At 40.4% G+C, this 19,890-nt stretch overlaps 2 protein-coding genes across 2 annotated transcripts in view; one reads left to right on the top strand and one right to left on the bottom strand.

The window, feature by feature from the left end:
• The first annotated feature begins 1,413 nt into the window (after positions 1-1,413).
• Positions 1,414-7,308, top strand: CUNH12orf45 (chromosome unknown C12orf45 homolog). Its single transcript, XM_018553881.1, has 4 exons — positions 1,414-1,502; positions 3,122-3,208; positions 4,875-5,008; positions 7,100-7,308. Exons 1-4 carry the CDS (start codon positions 1,430-1,432, stop codon positions 7,277-7,279), a joined length of 474 nt encoding a protein of 157 aa, XP_018409383.1. The 5' UTR covers positions 1,414-1,429; the 3' UTR covers positions 7,280-7,308.
• A 6,045-nt stretch (positions 7,309-13,353) lies between these two features.
• The window catches only part of ALDH1L2 (aldehyde dehydrogenase 1 family member L2), a 44,186-nt gene continuing 37,649 nt past the window's right edge, over positions 13,354-19,890 (bottom strand). Inside the window, exons 19-23 of the mRNA XM_018553887.1 lie at positions 18,370-18,468; positions 17,276-17,441; positions 16,902-17,007; positions 15,328-15,527; positions 13,354-13,566 (exon numbers count right to left, since the gene is read on the bottom strand). Coding sequence (XP_018409389.1) covers positions 13,511-13,566; positions 15,328-15,527; positions 16,902-17,007; positions 17,276-17,441; positions 18,370-18,468 — 627 coding nt within the window. The 3' untranslated portion in view covers positions 13,354-13,510. The remainder of the gene's footprint in view (positions 13,567-15,327; positions 15,528-16,901; positions 17,008-17,275; positions 17,442-18,369; positions 18,469-19,890) is intronic.

Here is a 19,890-nt window from a genome sequence, read left to right as displayed (position 1 = left end):
AATGATCCTTCAAAGACTGGACCCGGAGGTGATGTGTATTACATGACTTCCGATGTCACTTTTACAGTCTCCTGTTCTTAGAGCCAGGAGATGAAGCTGGGGAAGCAGATCTCTGCTTCCTCAGCTTCTTTGGGTTCCCTAGGTGACATTAGGGGTCTGAAAGACCCCTGATGTCTCCCATAAAGAGGCGTTGTCACACCCTATCTGCTATTACATTGGGGGCTTGTTAGTTTTTCTCTACACTAACAGGGTTAGTGTAGAAAAAAAAGTGTTTAAAAATTATAAAAATGAAAGTAACATATAAGAAAAATTAAAAAATGCACCAAAAAAATTGTTAAGCTCCCCACATGCAAACACGCGTTTGTGCGAAAACGACAATTGCGCTACACATGTTACATATCGCCGTGAACGTCGGAGTGAGAGCAATAATTCTAGGGCCATCAATCACTGTTAACACTAAACTGATGAGCGGTAAAAGCATTTAAAGTGTTCCCTGTGGGAAATTTTGAGTGTTAAAGTTTTTTGCGGCCTCACGGGAGAACGCAATTTTAAGGCTTAACATGTTTGGTATCTATTTACCCGACGTGATCCCGTCTTTCATATTTTACCAAAACATTGGGTATTATATTATGTTTCTGTGCACTAAATTTTAATTTTTTTTCCCCTAAAAATACGGGTTTGATAAACATTTGCACAAAAACCATGCGACATAAAAAATTGCAACTAGCATTTCTTTATTCTACAGGGCCTCTGCTTTCAGAACATATGTCATTGTTTGGGGGTCTGAAGCTGTTTTCTAGCCAAAAATTTTTATTTTATCATGTGTGCGCAAATAGTAAAAAAAATGCCCCGGACAGCAAGTGGATAATATGTGTGAAAAAAAAATGGGGATCGTAGTGGTGATTAAATACCCCCAAAAGAAAGCTCTATCTGTCCCCAAAAAATGGTATAAAATTCATCTCAGTACAGCGTTGCATGACGGAATAAACGTCAGTCAAAGTATCGCAGCGCTGAATACTGAAAAATGGCCTGGCCAGGAAGGGGGTCTAAACACCTGGTCTTGAAGTGGTTAAAGTAGAGTTTCCCTTTAAGTATTAGGGTGTAGTACACACATCTCTCCACCAGAGGTCACGTTAGCTCTTTTTTATTAAACAAATATGTAAGGTGAGAATGTCAGGAGATACGTCGATCTGTCTCCTTTGAGAAGCAAAGTGTACATATAATCAGAGTATTTCTGTTAATAGTTGCTTCTGTAAAACACCAGACAACAGCCATAAACACATACTGGAACAGGTAGCGACGTCCCTCCCTTTTCTATCATGGCCGCCAGTGACCGGGCAATGAGTGACGTCATCATTGTGCTGCCGACTTCTTGTTGGGCGCACACAGTCTCACGTGCTTGTGTTTAGCAGCAGTCTGATCAGAGAAGATGGAAGAAGTGGAGGGGCAGACAGTGAAGCAAGTCCGGTCTGGAGAGTTGTTGGAAGTTGGTTCTTCACAAGGTGATGACAGCAGAGCACAGCCATTAGTAGAATACAATAGAAAGCCGTAGGTCACCTGAGACTGAATTCCGAACAGTGACACTTAGATGCTACATTTAAACCCTTTTACAACTACCAACAGTCAAGTGTTATTTTTCTGCTATCGAAGTTAAAGTTGATTGTGTTTTCGTTTACATTTTGCAGTCCACTGCTACGTTGAGAAATGCAAACACTTGTCAATATCAGTGTACTTAGCTGTGTATAGGAACTATAAATGCATGATGCCAGTAGGTGTACTCCTGACACACTGATATGATTGATAGCTATATATGGGTTAGCTTCCATGTCAGGGGTGGGCAAATTATTATGGAATCCAGGATTTGGTATTTGTCCAGCCCTGTTCTATGTATTTTGGAATGTTTTGGGGTTTGTGTTTTCTTATTTTTCAAATTATGTAAGTTACTTTCCTCCAGGTACTCTGGTTTCCTCCCACACTCCAGAGACATGCTGGAAGGTTAATTGATTCCTGTATAAATTGGCCCTCTTTGTATACATGTGAGATAGGGACCTTAGATTGTGCGCTGCTTGAGGGCAGGGACTGATGTGAATGTGCAACTATGGAAAGCACTGTGTAAATTGTCAGCATAATATAAATACCAATAATAAACAGCAAAATTGCATCCATCTGCCATGGTTGTCTCTTGCCCCCCTTTTTCTCTTACATGACTGTAATGGGCAAATTCACAAACCAACATAAAAGTAGCATATACTCTCTATTTTTTTCAGTAATGAATTCAGATCAAACAAATATACATTGTCCGGCAAAGCATTGCTTTACATTTTTACCCAAGTGCTTACAATCATCATGTTTCCAAACAGCTGGCTCGAACTCTCTTGGCTCTGCTTCCCTGAACTTCATGTCCAGTTCAAGATCAGAAGGGACAGAGCAGTCTCCAGCAACTATTTATGTACTAGCTTGAAAGAAGGGAAGAAGAGTGGGAACAGGGAATTGTATTGCCTTGCTGTGTCAGTGTGTTTGTGGAGACACACGCAGCTTACTATCACACACAAGGTTGGTTCCATACGACCCTGCAAGGGAAAGGAGCCACCTTAACCTCTTGCCGTCCGCCCGTTGTAAAAAAACAGACGGACGGCACTGCTGCATTGGCGGGTTGCCGTCGCCAGACGGCATTATTTTTCTGCTCGCGCGCGCCCCCTAGCAGAAAAGGTGATGGGAAGGGGGTTTAACACCGCGGATGTCAACTGGTTAAAACAGGATATCAGGGCCAGTACTCGGAGGACCAGCCGGTTGTGCAGGAAGCTAAAATTTAAACATCTATTAGCTGCATCCATTGTAAGGGATTTAATCAGCATTTGAAATAGTTTAACACCTTTTGACTTTAATATCACTTTAAAACATAGGAGATGTGATTGGGGAAGCCAAGTCTGGTGACCACGAGAGCTGGCTGTTAATTTTATATCAAAGCACCATAGTATTCATGCTCTTGAGGTGCTCTACAGAGAATGGGAAGTGATGTGTAGGGACCTTGATGTGATGGCAATAAAGGGAATTAGATAAAGGGGTTTTATTTTTTTTCCTTTACATAACATAACCTGTCTTACTTTTGTTGTTCCTAAAGGTCTGTACAACAAGTTATTGCTAAATTCGAAGCAGAACAACAAAACTGCCTTGTCTTCACCAATTGTTAGAATGCCACGGAGCAGCAGTAAGTCCGTTTTCAAGTGCTTTGTATAAATGCTTATTTTAAATGTATATTTTGCATAGGGCTGCGGCCAACTAATCGATAATGAGAATAGTTCCAACTATTCCCATTATCGATTAGTTGGTTGGATCCCCTAGCTCTCTCCTCCACGCTGTGAAGGAGGACACAGCAAGCAGTGGGCAGGTGCAATAGCCAGCCGGCTATTGCAATTTGAAATGGCCAATAGTAGGCTGGGTATTGCACCTGCCCACTACCTGCTGTATTTACATTCAGCTGTCTGCGGAATATTGCCACTGGCAGCTGTCATTCCCTGGCTGAAACTATTCAAGCGAAATGTGCTTACATGTAAGGCTCTGTTCACACCTAGGCGTATCGAATATGCGCGTTTGTCACGCGTTTCGTGGCGCACGTTTTTATCGCGGTTACAAAAACCGCGCGACAAACGCGCGTTTCCGAGGGCTACTTGGCTGTATCCCAATGAAAACGCCGCAAAGAAGCTCGTACCTTTTTCAGGCGTAGGCCGTTTTGTAGCGCGTTCAGACGGGCTGAAATACGGCAAGGTGTGAACCATACCCATAGAAAACAATGGGATTTTCATGTTTGAGCATTTTGTAGAGCGTTCGTAGAGCGTTGAACGCGCTACAAAACGTAGACAACGTAAGACAAGAAAAGAAAAAAAAAGGACGGTGCTTTCTCCTTGTGAAATACCGTTTGTTAGTCAACAAAAAATTAAACGGAATAAAATAATACTCACAAACGGTGTCTTTGACAAAGCATACGGCATAATGAAGCAACCGACAACCGAAATGTGGTCCAGAATCTTTGTCTTGGACTAATAAATGGTATTTCACGAGGAGAAGGCGCCGTCCTTTTTTTCTTTTCTTGTCTTACATGTTCCCTGAGGCTTCCCAACCTGCTATCGAACAGCAGCCCCCTCCATGCCAATTTATTGATGTCCATCTCTGAAAATCCCTTCTGATTTTGATATATGGAGACCTCCACTAAGCGCTGATTAATTGGTCAATACATCTTCAGCAATGCGCTTACAATACAATTTTTTTTTTTTTAAATGATAAAAGATGGGAAAAAAGTAATTTTTGGTTTCGGCCTGACAAATTCTGCTGCGGTAGGTGCGTTGCAGTGCCATTTCATTTTAATGACACCCCAAACGCACCTACCACCCACAGTGTGATCGCCCGCACTGGAACGTGCGGTACCACAATGCTGTGCGTTCCAGTGCAGTGCTACTGCAAACAATTGTGCATGCAGTTGTATTCTGAAGTAAACTTTGTCTGTAACACTGCGTTTGTGAATTTATTTTAAATTAAGGATGGTATTTAGCCGATCGAAAAAAATTGGCCAACTCATTGATGAAAGTAATCATTAGTTTCAGCCCTAATTTTGCAGCATTTTTACAACCATTGGTGGAACAATTTAGTTTCTTTGCATTTACAATATACTCAATTCTCAATACTCAATGACAATTAAATGGTGCATTTTAGAATACATTTGCTGCATGGTTGATAATGCAAAGGCAGTACAAGATTTGTGGCCCTGGATTCAATTCCTTTGCTAAGAATGTTATATTCATGTCACCTCCATGTTTGTGGCTATTGCAATTTATTGCAACTGTATGTACTTTAGTTTATCTTGTGTTTTGTTGTCACAGTACTTGACCGAGTCCAGAGCTTCCTGCCTCAGATGGCCTCAGCCAATGAAAAACTCAGCAAAGACATTGAAACCTGCCCAGCCGGGGCCTATGACATAGAGAATGTTGAAGATCGGGAAAAGATCATTGAAATGGCAAGTAGGATGGTTTTAGTAACCAGTATCAAAATATTCTTTTTATTAGGGAAGCTAGAGAATACAATTAGTCTCCTTTTCAGTGTCATGGTAAATATCAAACAATGCTCTTCTGTCAGTTTCATCCTCCTTGCTACAAACACTACTAGCAGCCTATACCCAGGCAGGAGGGAACAACATGGGGATGAAAAAGCCGGGTTAATGCCACAACACTGCAAAAGTTTGCTTTCAGCATTACCTCTTTGCCTGAACACAATACCTTTTTATTATTTTATATCCAAGCCCATGTATTTGTGTGGTCTTGATATGTTGTTATGAAGATTTATCCTATTAAAGATGGAATTTATCATGTATGTCATAGAGGTGCTGATCTGTACTTTTTTTGTGGTTTTATAAAGTGTTGAAACATACTTGGATCATGCACTCTTTACGTAACTGCAGGTGGAGTTGTTTGTCTGTGTTGTGCTGTTAGGCTTCAAGAGTGTCTAGCACCGTGATTCAAACACCCCTTAAAGCGGACCTTTACCCATATCTTAAAAATAACAAACGCACCTTTAGAAATATTCAGCATTTTACACCTGACATGTCTGTGTTATTATTAATCATCATACATAGAGGTTTGCATTGGTAGAATTAGATTTTTGAGTGTATAGGTCCGCTTTAATAGTGGTTTACTTGTGCAGTTTCTAGTGTCAACTTTCTGCCTCCAGTCTGCTCATTGGGCCATGTATCAATATGTTCACACTGGTTTTATTCATTTAATGAGGTGACACTGGAAACTAAAGCAGACCCAGGAAGTAGTGTAGTGGTCTTCTTGAATATTATGTGCAAAATTTGTGTGGATCACAAGGGAAGCAGAACAGAATTTTTTTGGCTGATAAAACCGTTCACTTGCATGTACATAAACTGGAATGCTGCTTTAAAATATATTTTTTATTAAGTGCCCTGTATTCTCTACAATATTAAAGCAGCGCTAACCCTATCGATTTAAAGAAGAACTCCAGGGATTTAAAAAACTTTCCCTTACAGTGGGGCTAACCCTGCAATGCAATGGTTAAGTGTATGTTTGGTCTAGGGGGATCAAATAAAGCTGACCATACACCTATAGATTATCTGGAGATTTTCTATGGTCAGGTGGAAGAAGAGCAACAGATTCCTCCATCTACGCTAAACTGTGTGGATGGAGGAATCTCCCGCTGGGCCAAGCTTCAGTATCTTGCAAGTGGGCCCTGCTGGCTCTCAAAATACCTGAACAATCTGATTGGATGCAGGCATTGTTTAGGTATTTTGAGAGCCAGCAGGGCCCACTTGCAAGATACTGAAGCTTGGCCCAGCGGGAGATTCCTCCATCCACACAGTTTAGCGTAGATGGAGGAATCTGTTGCACTTTTTCCATCTGATCATAGAAAATCTGCACTAGGTGTATGGCCAGCTTTAATCAGATATACTCACCTGATGATTGCTCATGCTGGGCTGCTAGACCACTCCCTGCAGTCTCTTCTTTCTTGGGGCTCTGGTGGTCTAAGGACTGCTGATGTCATCACATCAACTGCAGGTCCATTGACCTGCATTAGACATGAGGACTCTGAGGGACATTTTTTCTGCAGTGTTTCATTTACGTTCTGCCTACTAGTGCGTGGACAATATATGCTACAAATAAAGACATACCTCTTGTGATAACAGTCACAGTTGCCAGTGTGCTTATGTCTGCTCTCCACCGAACTTTCAAGCCATCAAATTGCTGGTGTCATAGCTTATCACCTATCGCATGTGCAGCACCATGGCAACTGCAGGTCTAAATAGAGGCTAAAATGGTGCCATCTTTGGCTGCTAAAGGATAAGTGGGTTTAATTTTGCTTTAATGCCTGTGTAAAAGTATTTGCATTATTAAAATATATATATATATATATATATATATATATATATATATATATATATATATATATATAGCATTTTCAAAGGAGAGTTCAGTAATAGCAGCCCCCATTAATCTCTCATGACAGTGTCCCTTTCATTTATTAGAAATGGTGCTAGTCCACACTTTTTCCTATGTAAACGTGTTGGCACTAATATTGAATCTCTGTGTTGCAGGATGTGGCTTTGGTTGAACTGAGCAGTTCTGACTCCAGTGAAGAAGAGGAGAGCAGTTCAGATGAAAGCTCTGACAGTGACCCAGAAGATGAAGCAGTAACAGAACACAATATCAGACTGAGCCAAAAAAGAAAGAAAGCCAAAATCGAAGTCTTAAACTTAAATTCCCAAATGAGTTAGGGCTCATGATGACGGGCCTCGTTTTCCTACATTGTGTTTAAGAAACATGTGAATGCAGGCCAGCACATTCCTATCTTCTTAAAGTAGCAGTGTACATGACCGTCTGGAGACCGTGTTTGATCTGCTCTGCATGGTTTCTTTGGACACACCACATGCTATGAAGGTTTGTTTGAACTGCAGGGAAAATGCAGCCATATCTTTTTGAACACTGCATTTGAGCAGCGCTGCATTCAAATGGAGATGGCTGTGTTTAACAAGAACGCCCATTGACATGAGTTCTTAGGAGTGTGTGTAATACAAAGGGCAGTGCAATACTTTGACAAGGGAAGAGTTACCACTGTGATGTAAAGAAATGTCAGGAAAGTCTTATCTTCTCTAAGAACATTAATGTTTCACATTCTTTTATACATGCGCGCACACACACAGGCATACATATATCGCAGCACTGCAAGAATTACTTTGCAATATGTTATCAATATATTTTTTGTAATGTATGTATCATTTCAGAATTGACATGCCTGTATACTTTTTATAAAAGTGTGTGTATATATACACTTAATGTAGCCGCCTTTTTATTTTCTTTTTAAAAGAGCAACCAGAGATGGTATTTTATTGTTTGGTAGGTGCTGAAACACAGTGGTTTCTTATCTTTTAGGAATTCTGATGGTGAGATCTCTGCACTTGAGTTCAGAGGACATGCAAAATTGCTGTGGTTATTAAAAGGCATCCTGTAACATTTTTTTAAATTAATTTTATATTCTGGAGAATCAAACAAGATGGTTGGAAACACCCAAAGCTATAAAGTGGGAGTAACTATAATAGAAATATATTATCATTGGTGTTCCCAGGAGCTAAACATAGTCTGCAGGTGAAATGGCCCAGCAAAATCCATGTGTAAACACAATGACACACTTGGATGGATTTGCTCTTTAAGGCCTGGTTCACACCTGGGCGTTTTGTAGCGCGTTTGAACGCTCTGCAAAACGCTCAAACACAGAAATCCCATTATTTCCTATGGGTATGGTTCACACCTGGGCGTATTACAGGCCGTATGAACGCGCTACGCCCAAAGAAGTACAGGAGCTTCTTTGGGGCGTTTTTGTCACGCGTTTCCATTGGCATACAGCCAAGTAGCCCTCGGAAATGTGCGTTTGTCGCACGTTTTTTTAAAGCGCGAATCGCTGTAAAAACGTCCTTACCAAACGCGCATATTCGATACGCCTAGGTGTGAACCCAGCCTAAAAGAAATGTGTAATCACATTGCAATTTTAAAGTTGGCCCATCAGTATCCAAAATATATTTTTTCTTTGTCTGAATTGACCTATGTGTCCTTAGTGATGCTTCTGGTATTGATGTCTCTGGCATCATGAAGTTTCCTTGTCTTTTGATTTGTGGATTAGCAGCACAACTGTTTTAGAGATTTGTCACACAGCACAGACTGACAAGCTAACCCTAGAAACTGTTTCCCTGAAATCTCATTACAGCATAGAAAAGGGGAAACACCCACCCTTGTCACATGTAGTGTGCACTACACTCAGGTACAGTCTACAGAAGCATCCGTTTTCATCAGGAACCTTTTTAACCACAAGGAGGTATAGGTTATGATGTGTAAGTCTTCCAGATCTTATCATATATAAAGAAATAGCTAGTACTTTAGCACCTTCCCATTGACCAAAAAGGAGATGCAGAAGATGATGGGCTTGCATAGGATGAAACCAAAAAGTGTTGATCACAGTTGGAATTTGCCTTTTTGAGCATCCTGGGGCTTGAGTATTGCTTATTAAAAACTATGGCCCCACCTGCCCCCCCATAGTTCTCTTTAAGGTCACAGGTGGACATTTACTAATGTCCTCCTGTGACCCAAGACTCAGCATGTAGCTGGCAGCGCAGAGCCGCATTGCAAGCCGGGTTGGATCCCGACAGTATTGTCAGGATCCACCCCACTACCTGATTGACAGCTGGCTCTGCTTCTCTAGAGTCAGAGCCAACTGTGCCTCCCCCTCCCTTCTCTCTGTCCCTCCAGCCAGTGACGGAGGAATAGAGAGGGGAGGGGGGAATCTCTGCAGGGTTAGGATCGGGAACTGGGCCATCCATAGTATTTGATCGTTCAGTTCCCGACCAATAAAGGCCGAAGTGTGACAGCTTCAATGTCCCTTGTTGGCTCCAATTATGGTGAGGAGTGTATTTCATTCTCCTTTAAAGGAGAACTATGAGGTGAGTGCTTTTCACAGGTCGGCTCAGTAGATCGGGAGGTGAGCGAACACATACCGGCATTCGCTCACCTCTCGATCCTGTCACGGCTCTCTGCCGTGACAGGGGAGGGGCTGGATTCCCCGCTCCGCCCGCGCTGACTGGTGGAACGGACGGGGGAGAGGGCGGGCAGAGCCAGCTGTCAGTCACGCAGCTGGGCGGATCCCGGCATAATTGTATGGATCCGCTTCAGCTGCAGCGTCTCAGTATACCGCGAGCTACAGCTCGCGGTATACTGAGCCTAGGGTGACGGGAAGGACGCTAGTTTGTGTCCTCCCGTTACCCTAAGGAGAACTATGGGGAAAAACCTGAACCCCATAGTTCTCCTTTAAACTTATAAATGATTAAAATTGGACATGCTCCAAAAAGGCATGATTATACCAAAATCTTTATATTTACTAATATAGTTTATGCAAACAATGCAGAGCATCATAAACGTTAGGTGAAGTCAAGCAGCTAAATGCATACTGGAAATTCATGTCTGTGAATTGTTTTACCTTTTAAAATTAAATTCTGTAATTTAAAAAGAAAAAAAAATCTCTGCCTGAAAGAGATGCACTCACTCACTTTGTCATTGAACGAGTCTGCTGATTCTGGTTGCCCATGGTCGACTACAGGCTGACACATCTGTGAACCATTCAGCTGACACCCCACTGCCATTACATAGACTAGATTTAAAACCAGACAATTCCTGATTAGCATTGAGTTGGGTAGCCTGGTGTTGTGTGGTATAGAAGTGTTTACCATGCCAGAGTGGATGAAATCTTGAAGCTTTAACAAAACAAGGTGGGTGAAACTGGCAAAAAAGAACACGAAAACATATCAATATATAAACTGATAGCTCACAAATATTCAGAGAAACAAGTCCGTTCCTACCCGTAAGGTAAATCTGGGCATTTACTCCAGACATGCGCTCAGGATGGCATCAGATTCTCTTCTCTGTTCCAAAATGGAGGCAGAGAACCCAGAATGCACTTGTTCCCTTCTCCTTAGGCTAAGAACTTACATTTTAAAAAAAAAACAGTTTGCTCTATAGCAGGGGTCAGCAACCCCCAGCATTCGTGCCAGGCTGGGCAGCTGGCACACAATCTAATCCTTGATCTCATACATGTAATTGACAGCTCCCTCGAGCCGGCTGTCAATTTCATGCCTGGCCCACCCACCTCCTTGATGTGGCTGAATGTTAAGAGTGCTGAGGAGGCCCTTAAAATAGTCTGCCCCATTTCCTGCCCGGAGGATTGCTCATCTGCCAGCCTATTGGACAGGAGCAGGCTTTCTCACTCACCTGTCCAACAGGAGGATTTACTGGACACTGAGGCTTTTACCACACCGTGCCCGGCATGAAGATTTCACTGGCTGACAGAGTGAAGAGAAATAAAAAGGTGCTGGAGGATCACCAGGAATATTACTGTAAGTGTCACATGCATACTGCTCACCTACACAAACCTTAGCTTTCATACCTGCAGACCCTCACAAATGCACAGCAGTATCATCAGCCAGAAATAGCTTTGATTTTATACCTGCCCTGATATATAGGACTAGAATAAAATCAATTATTTTTGTGACTGATGATACTGCTGTGCACTTCTATGGGTCTGCGTGTGTGCCTAATATGCCTTGGTCCATGTAGGTAGGGAAGACTGCTTCTACAATACAGTTTTTCTTTCTTTGCAAATTTCAAACTTATCAATCATACAGTGTTTGTAGCTGATATGCAGGCTAAAGTGTAAATTGGAGCTAGTCTGCAGGGAATTAGTGGTGGTCTCAGGTCAGCTGTACAATGGTGGTGGTTTGCCATGCAATGCATGTGTTGGTCTGAGGTCGGCCATGCAGTGCATGTGTCGGTGCTGGTCTGAGGTCTACCGTGCATTGCTGCTGGTCTGACAGGTGAAAGTAACATCCTACAGGCTGGACATAGCACAACTGAGCCATGAAATACAGGCACAGGGATCACACTAAAAATTCCAGTTTACTTTTCTGCACCTGTAAATATGAACATATTTTGTGTGTGCACCAGTTATACATTTTGTTTCACTTATAGTTGTGCTGCTAATACCAAGGTAAACAAATGAAAATAGTTAGTGAGTTTAACTTATTAGCACTACAATTATGAGTGCTAAAATGGATATATAACTAATGCTAGGGTGTGCTATTGTTCATTGGCACCCGGTTATCTGATGGTTGCAAAAATGGCACTTGGTGTGTAAAAGGTTGCAGAACATGTAAACCATATGGACATAGACATTTGAAACTCCCAAGTTCTATAATCCAAAAATATGGTTTTAATATCAGAGAATAGCTATAGCCTCATTTACCAACCCTTGCATACTCCCCACAATACTATGCCTAACTCCACAATTGACTCAAAACAAATGTATAGATTATGGATATATAATTTCCATATCCACCTGAACCTTAACACTACACAAAAAAATTGTGCGAGTGGGCAACAGCCTCTTACAACTAGTATAAAACTTAAATCAGTCATTAGTGAAGTGATCATTAGAACTTGTTGTTGTAATAAGATATTTAAATGGACCTGCTGTTTTAAAAAAAAAAAAAATAGAAATAAACTTGTTTCGTCTGTGAATTTTTTACTGTCACATTAAGAAATGCACAAAATTTATAAAAATGGGGCTTTATTTTTTAAAATAACTTTGCAATGCGCTGTGCCAGACTGGTAATTTTAGTGTAATTTTAAACAGTATATTTAAAATATACAATATAATTTACACCTATCTACAGTAACACTTGTTGTTTTAAAACTAACACTGGTCAAAGTAGAAAAAAAAATTGGGTTTTGTTATACATTTTAGGCTAAAGATTGCATAGAAAAAAAAAAGATTGTTAGACGATATCATCAAAAGAAAGGCTTGCATCAGAAAAAAAAACCATATGTATTAATTTGTTTTCTTAAGTAAGGACAAACATCACCAAACTAATAGGCTCTTAGCAGAAACAAACATTTATCTGGCCCATAAGGGGTATATAGGTGTGAGAGCTGAATAGTTTACAGTTAGTGAAATAGGTAAACGCTGGAAACATTTCAGAGCTCAGTCTTTTCTTTTGTGTTACAGTCATAGAAACATATGCAGCTTAATTTATAAAAGTTCCGCCCTATGGATTTTGCACGGCCCTAGTGCCCCTAGATGGCCCAGATGAGTATAAGAGATTTCTATACAAGTCAGCGCCATCAATGGGTGCTAGTGCCGTGCAAACGGCATCTGCCCAGCTATTTGCTGGGTGGACCTTTTATAAATGATGTCAATTTCACAACAAATGAAAATGGAAAAAAAAAAACACTAGAATGCTCCTCATGATTATGGGCAGAAATAACAACTGTACTGTGACCAGTATCATCAAGAAAGGTCCATGGGTAGAGCACATTTACAATATTCATTAAAAATGTACACAAGTGCTTTTTATTGATTCCTGGAGTAATACATTTTTCTGTCTGTGCAACCATTCCCCCGAAGATACTCCAACCAGATGTCATCAAGTACCATGCAGGGCCAATAGGCCTGCATGGTACACGAGGACAGCAAAGGAACGGCCACCAACTGGAGCATGAGGCACAAGAGCTGAGTGGCAGAGCCTGTCAGGGTATGGAATAAAATATTACACCTTATTTCTCTACACCTAGAGCTAATCGATCGAGCCTTCCTGCACTTCAAGTGTAGTTTTTGTGAAATTCCCAGAGCTCAGCTTTAAATAAAAAGGCCTGCTTGTAATGCAATCTATCTTGCTACATCATAACACTTCATTAGAAAAGAATCAGTAATGCTCCTAAAACATTGCATATATTTTTTTCATGATGTGAGCTGCAGGTAAAAGATTGATGTATGAAATAGGAAATAGTTTAGCCATGTGATGTTCTTAGAACATCCATTTGAAATGACAGGTCCATTTTCTTTAGGTTTAAAGATGTAAAAAATGATCCGATTAAAAAAATAAATCTGTGGGGAGTTTCTGTTGATAAGTCTAATATTCCACAGTAACTGCTTTAGTTCTGAGGTATTCATGGAGAGCCTCTTCACCTGTAGTAAAACAAACAAAAAAAAGACTTTAGACACTACATTGAAGCAATGTTCTTAGTGCATTCATAGTGACTGCCTTCTTTGTGATATATTCTTATGTTCAGTTTACATGTTTATTCCGAATTAGTGGAATATATCAACTGTTGGTTCAGGGTTGTGGAAATGCAACTTTTTATTTAGTTTCCGTTCCTATGTAGCCTCAGTGGTCGGCTTTTTATTGTAACTAAGTATAAGCAGCCCAGATGGTTCAGGATTAAGACTGGAGTCACACCAAGCCTATTGCGTTAAATGCACTACAGTTGATGAGTTGGCATCCATTTTTTTAAACGCATTGCGTTGTATTTTAAAGTGTTGCATTAATGTGCAGGATTTTTTTGTTCATAGCAGGAGCCAGCAACTATGGGATCAGTGAAATACACTTATCCCCATATTTAGAGCTGACATGTGACACTGAAGCTGTCATACGTCAGCTCTCTTGATCGAGAACTGATCGATCACATACCGCTGATCGCTCAGTTCCTGATCTTCTCCCTGCAGGGAGCAATTACTGAGAGTCATCAACCCAGCAGGGATTCCCACCTCCCCTCTCCATTCCTCCAATGCTGACTAGAGGGACAGACAGTGGAGGGGAGGGTAAGCTGGCTCTGCCTCTAGAGAGACAAAGCCAGCTGTCAATCAGACAATGGGGTGGATCCTGACAATATTGTTGGGTTCTTTCCCAGCTGCAGCACGGCTCTGCACTGTCAGCAAATAGCGGTCAATTTTCATTATCCAATCATGTGAATATTGAGTACCCCAGGGTCAGGAAGAAGTATCTTAGAGGTGTTTGCTTTTAACTGTTAAGAAACTAGGAGGGATTTTAAAGTGACAAGTTTACTTTATATTTCTATGCATAAACTTATACAAACTGATCATTCGGCAGCTGTTCTGCAATCCAGGACTGTCTGGGTGATGAGGGAAATAGAAATATGATAATCATATACCACAGAGACATGGTCACCACATTTCCTCTTCAGACCATTCAGTGTCCAAGGATAGTGAGAGTCATATGTACAGCCTAATTATCTGCAGATTAGATCTAAACCAAATTAATTGGTCAAATAACTGTCCAATATATTCATAGTCTGCAACCCCCCTCTGCCAATCCCTGCACTGGCTTCCAATAGCCCAAAGGATAAAATTAAAAATATTAACAATCAGTTACACAGCCGTCCACAACTCTGCCCCCGGCTATATCTCAAACCTGGTCTCAAAGTATCACCCTAACCGTCGGCTCCGCTCATCCCAAGACCTGCTGCTTTCCAGCTCCCTTGTCAACTCCTCCCATGCTCGCCTCCAGGACTTCTCTAGAGTCTCTCCCATCCTCAGGAATTCTTTAACCCAACCTGTCCCTCTGTCGCCCACCTTGACTGCCTTTAGGCGATCCCTAAAGACTCATCTTTTCAGGGAAGCCTATCCCACCTCAACCTAACCACTGAACAGTCACATTCTCAAACAATTCATCCCCACATAGCTACCTCCTCGTGTATCACTTCTCCCTCCCTTTTAGATTGCAATCCCTCAGGGGCAGGGCCCCCCTTACCATCTTGTCTTGCATTGTATTGTGATGTCTGCCCTATATTGTAAAGCGCTGTGCAAACTGTTGGCGCTATATAAATCCTGTATAATAATAATAGCCTAAGCATAATATACGGATGTTTTTTTCTTTCTATATATTTTAACATACATAGATAATGATCATAAGAAACTAAAATAGTTTACCCAAATCCTTGCCAAAGCCTGATTGTTTAAATCCTCCAAATGGTGCTGCAACATCAGTTTTGTTGTATGTATTGATAAAAACAGTTCCAGCTTCCAGCTTCTCACTCACATACATGGCCTTATTGATGTCTTTTGTGAAAACTCCAGAGGCTAGCCCATATTCTGTGCTATTGGCTCGTGCCAAAACGCCTTCTATATCACTGCATGAGCAAAACAAGAGAAAAGGAATCATTCTGTAGTTAATGAGAACCAGTAAAATACATCAAGTCAAACCCCAAATAAAAGTATTACAGTAATATTTACTGCAAAGTCACGGCAGTACATTTTATCATGGCAATAACATTTAGAATTAGTGTGATACCTTTTTCCCGCTGTTAGGATGTTCCATGCCGTCCTGGAAAGCATGTCCTTTAAAGACTCTCTTCAGTTTTCATTTAAGAATCTTCCACGAATGGTCTTTCTAACGATAATCAAACAGTTGATGGGACACCAACGATTTTTTTTTACTGTAATCCTGCTCTAATTTTATCGAAGGGCCAGGCTGGAAAAAAAATTTAAAATCAAAAGAAAAATCGTTAGATTAGTGGAGTTTTCGTAAAATCGCAGGAAGAACACTGCACATGCGCAAATGAACATTCTGTTCGACAAAAACGATTATTGAACTCAATATTTTGTCTGTGCTTGATGGACTATTTGAGCTAGAATTGAACGAGGGTTCTTGGCAGCAACAAACATTTCTGATTTGCTGATCACAAAAAAATGTAAATTCCTTAATTTCTCAGATTTTATTAATATAATTACTGTTTATTTATAAATATTTGATGTCAAACAAAAGCCCTATTTGTCCCCAAAAAAAACAATATATAATAAGTGTGGGTGCACTTAATGTGAAAGAGGTAAACTATGGTTGAACAGACATACAGCTCAAATTCTGCTGTTTTTTTTATGTTCAGAACTTGGACAATTGCCTCCGTTAAAGTGCTTTGCACTGCAAGCTATTGTCCAATTAGCTAGAACATTTCTACTTTGGCATTGTTCCCTTTCTCTGTAGGAAAGGGAAGAGTCTCCAGAATACATGAACAACATCTGAGCAAGGACAAGCAGGTCTCTCCATGACCATTATTCTCTGTAATAGATATGTTCTGCTATAATCAGGTTCTGCTATATCAAGCAATCAGAAACCTTTTTTTTTATAGTTGAATTACTTTAGGCTTATAACATCTAATGTATCACTTTGGGGTAACTACTCTATACACATTGTCATGGCTGTCTGAACTACCTTAGTCCCTTAAAGTGAACCTATTTTCAAATGTTAACATGAAGCTATTTTAACAGTCGTGTTAGAATGAATACATAGTAACTGAAGAGTTACATTTTTCATGAAGAAAATGTTCTAGCTCATTCCAGCGTTGCTGATATAATCATATTTGGTCACATGAACTAGTTCCTAGGCCTACAGACGTGCACAAAGCAATTCAACCTATTGCTTTTTATCTATTCCACTGAGACAGAAGCATTAACAAAAATCAGTATTCATAGGTTTTCATATATACCAAAATATAAATAAAACCTACCCATCCTTGAACTTGGAGATGACCATTACTGGCCCAAAAGATTCCTCCTGGGCAACATACATATGGTCTTCTACGTTTGTTAATACAGTTGGTTCCATAAAAAATCCTAAAAATGTATAAAGGCATTGATTTTGTAACATTTGTTTTATAGACATATAATTGGATTAAAATAAAAACTTCACTTTTTATTGGTGACAATGATCATCAGTACACATAGAGGTGAATCTGCCCAATGGGGACACAGACACCAATGAAAACTTTACACATAATCTAATCTCTAATCCATTCTATTTAAAACTAAAAGAAAGGTTACACTTTATTGCTTGTTTTTAGCATCATCTAGAACTCCCTCCATGTCTCTTCTCTGTAAGTACCTGGACGTGGCACCTGTCTGGCTCCATAGACCAGGGTGGCTCCTTCTTTCACTCCAGTTTCACAGTATTCTAGCAGTTTATCCAAATGTGCCTTGTGGTTCTGTGGACCATGATCTGTAGATCTGTCCAGTGGGTCACCAATCTTCATCTTTTTAATTTCTTCCACCTACACAATAAGCATATGTTTGGTAAGATGTTCCTATACATTGCCTTTTCTAAGTTTTAGGTTACCTCGAAGAACAACTCGCGGCAGAAAGTTTGCTAACCCTTGCAGTGGACTACCCCTGCACTGCAAGGTTTAACTGCTTGCTTTAGCCTAGGGTCAAAAAATACCCAAAAAACATGTTTTTATACTTATTAAATACTTGCCCAATCCTCGGAGCCAGCAGTACTACCTCTAGCATGTCTCCTCCTCCTCAACTGCAGCAGTGGTATGTTCCTCTGCGTCCTCATGTCCTATACACTGTACTGGATGTGATGATTCGAGGATTCCTAGACCACTATAGCAGAGAGGGAGAGAGGCTCCAGGCTCTGAGGATCGGGTGAGCATAACTTTTTTTTTTACCCTGGGCAAAAACGAGCAGTTAACCCTTCCAGTGCAGAGGTAGCCCCACTGCAAGTGTTCATAAAAATTCTGCCCGAAGTTCCTCTTTAGTAATTTACATATGGGAGACATGTAAAGTTCAAAGATCAGTTATAACTATTAGATAAAGTCTGCTAGATTATGATTGTACATACGGATTATATCTATGACATTTTTTCAAGTAAAGCATTGTTACTGGCAATGATGGTATGCACAGCACTACAACCCATAGTAGCTAAGATTTTAGATAACAGAAGTCAGATTGGTAAAAAGCGCAGTCCGACCAGTTGCTATTGATTATTGAACTGTGCACACTGCTTTTTGCAATATTTTGGTTATTTTGCAAATGAGACCAGGTAGATTTAAATCAATGTTTAAAGGATAGAGATGCAATAGAGGAGTCATTATTATGGTGGTCCAAATAAATGAATGTTACCTTAATACAGTATATATATGAGAATGCATATTATGCAGTTTAGTAAACTTAACATATTGAAAGAAACAGACTTACCACACGTCTAAGAAATTCATCATGTATAGATTCTTCAACAAACAGTCTGCCTGCTGCAATGCAGTTTTCACCTTTGTTGAAAAACACAGCTCCCATACCCTACAAACACAAGAGTAAAATACTAAATACTACAGGATGAACGAGAGAGAGAGGAGAGACAGGGGAGACGAGAGAGAGAGAGACACGAGAGAGAGAGGGAGAGACACGAGAGAGAGAGGGAGAGAGAGAGAGAGAGAGTTTTAACGCCAAATTTTACTATAGGCACATAAATGTAACCATTGCTATCCCATAGTATCAATGGTTACATTAATATGCTCATTTTCTCCAGCAGTCTCTTGAATTGTAACCTTGTATCTCCTTACTAACATGTATTTATTTTCTATGACCCTCAGCTCCATCTAGTGGCCATAATGCATTATTTTCCTCATTCTTTCTTTCTGTATGAATGAAGCTATTGAACATTATACCTGAAAAGAAAATACACTAAGAACATTCATTTTTGCCTCATTCTCATTTGGTTAACTCACACAGAACTACTGTAGATGCAATTTGACCGGATGAGCAAGCAATGCAAACTTTATATAAATAGACTTTTAAGTGCCACACATTTGCCATTATATGATACATATACAGTAGCCGAGTTCTGGCTATCCTTTACCTTACTTGCCATTTATTTTAAAAGGGAACCAAAATGACCGCCCGCTCCATCACCACTAAACTTTTTTTTAATTTTACATAAAGCCCTCTGTGTAACATTGCGGTTTAAATTAAGCTTCATGCAACTAGTAATTAATATACAATTCTTTTCCTTTTATAATGCCCTTATAAAGTCTGACTTAGCTGTAATCAACTTCCCTTTCCTGTGTCACTCTCTTCAGCACTTCCCAGAGTTTTCGGTCAGAGAGCGTGTACAGAGCTTGACAGAGATCTAAATCATCAGGACTAGATGTCCCATGATTCCTTGTGCACTGCCTGTAATATACATTCATCCCCAAGTACAGGCCAGAGCGTTGCTCGTAATGCGCATGTGTCACCTAAACAGAAACAGAGCACTGCCTGTAATGCACGTGTGCCCCGAGCTCAAGCCACAGCGAAGCCCGCTATGCACATGCATCCCCAGGGCACAGCACCAAGCTACGTGGGAATATTCAGTCCTGGCCAAGAGTGCACATGTCAGGGTGGCTCCAGGAAAACCCTGCAAAGCAAAGAAGTCACCTTATAGACAAACTCCACACAACAAAATTTAAAAGGCTGAATATGCTGCAAAGACTACATGCAAAAAGGGGTCAGGAAGCAAAAATGGCGTAAAGTATGCTGCTACATACATTTATCTATTTATTTTCATGAAAGGTTTAATAAAACTTAAAATTACTAAAAACTATGAGATTTTTCATGTAAGCTGTGTGTCATATAAATGTTTAGGTACATGAGAACAAGAATATGGGAGCTGTTGCATTTTTGAAGGGGCAGGCTCTGGAGTTGCACTCCTGATCCAAAATCCACCACCTAGCAAGTAATTGA

The sequence above is a fragment of the Nanorana parkeri genome, unplaced genomic scaffold (assembly GCF_000935625.1).
Source record: "Nanorana parkeri isolate BGI_ZX_2015 unplaced genomic scaffold, ASM93562v1 scaffold132, whole genome shotgun sequence".
Classification (NCBI taxonomy): Eukaryota; Metazoa; Chordata; class Amphibia; order Anura; family Dicroglossidae; genus Nanorana; species Nanorana parkeri.
This window is presented reverse-complemented; position numbering and strand designations above follow the sequence as displayed.

Coding starts and splice junctions, on each gene's coding strand:
- CUNH12orf45 (XM_018553881.1), top strand. CDS start 1,430: ATGGAAGAAGTGGAGGGGCAGACAGTGAAGCAAGTCCGGTCTGGAGAG. Junction 1,503..3,121: donor GGAAGTTGGTTCTTCACAAG/GTGATGACAGCA, acceptor TTGTTCCTAAAG/GTCTGTACAACAAGTTATTG. Junction 3,209..4,874: donor TAGAATGCCACGGAGCAGCA/GTAAGTCCGTTT, acceptor TTGTTGTCACAG/TACTTGACCGAGTCCAGAGC.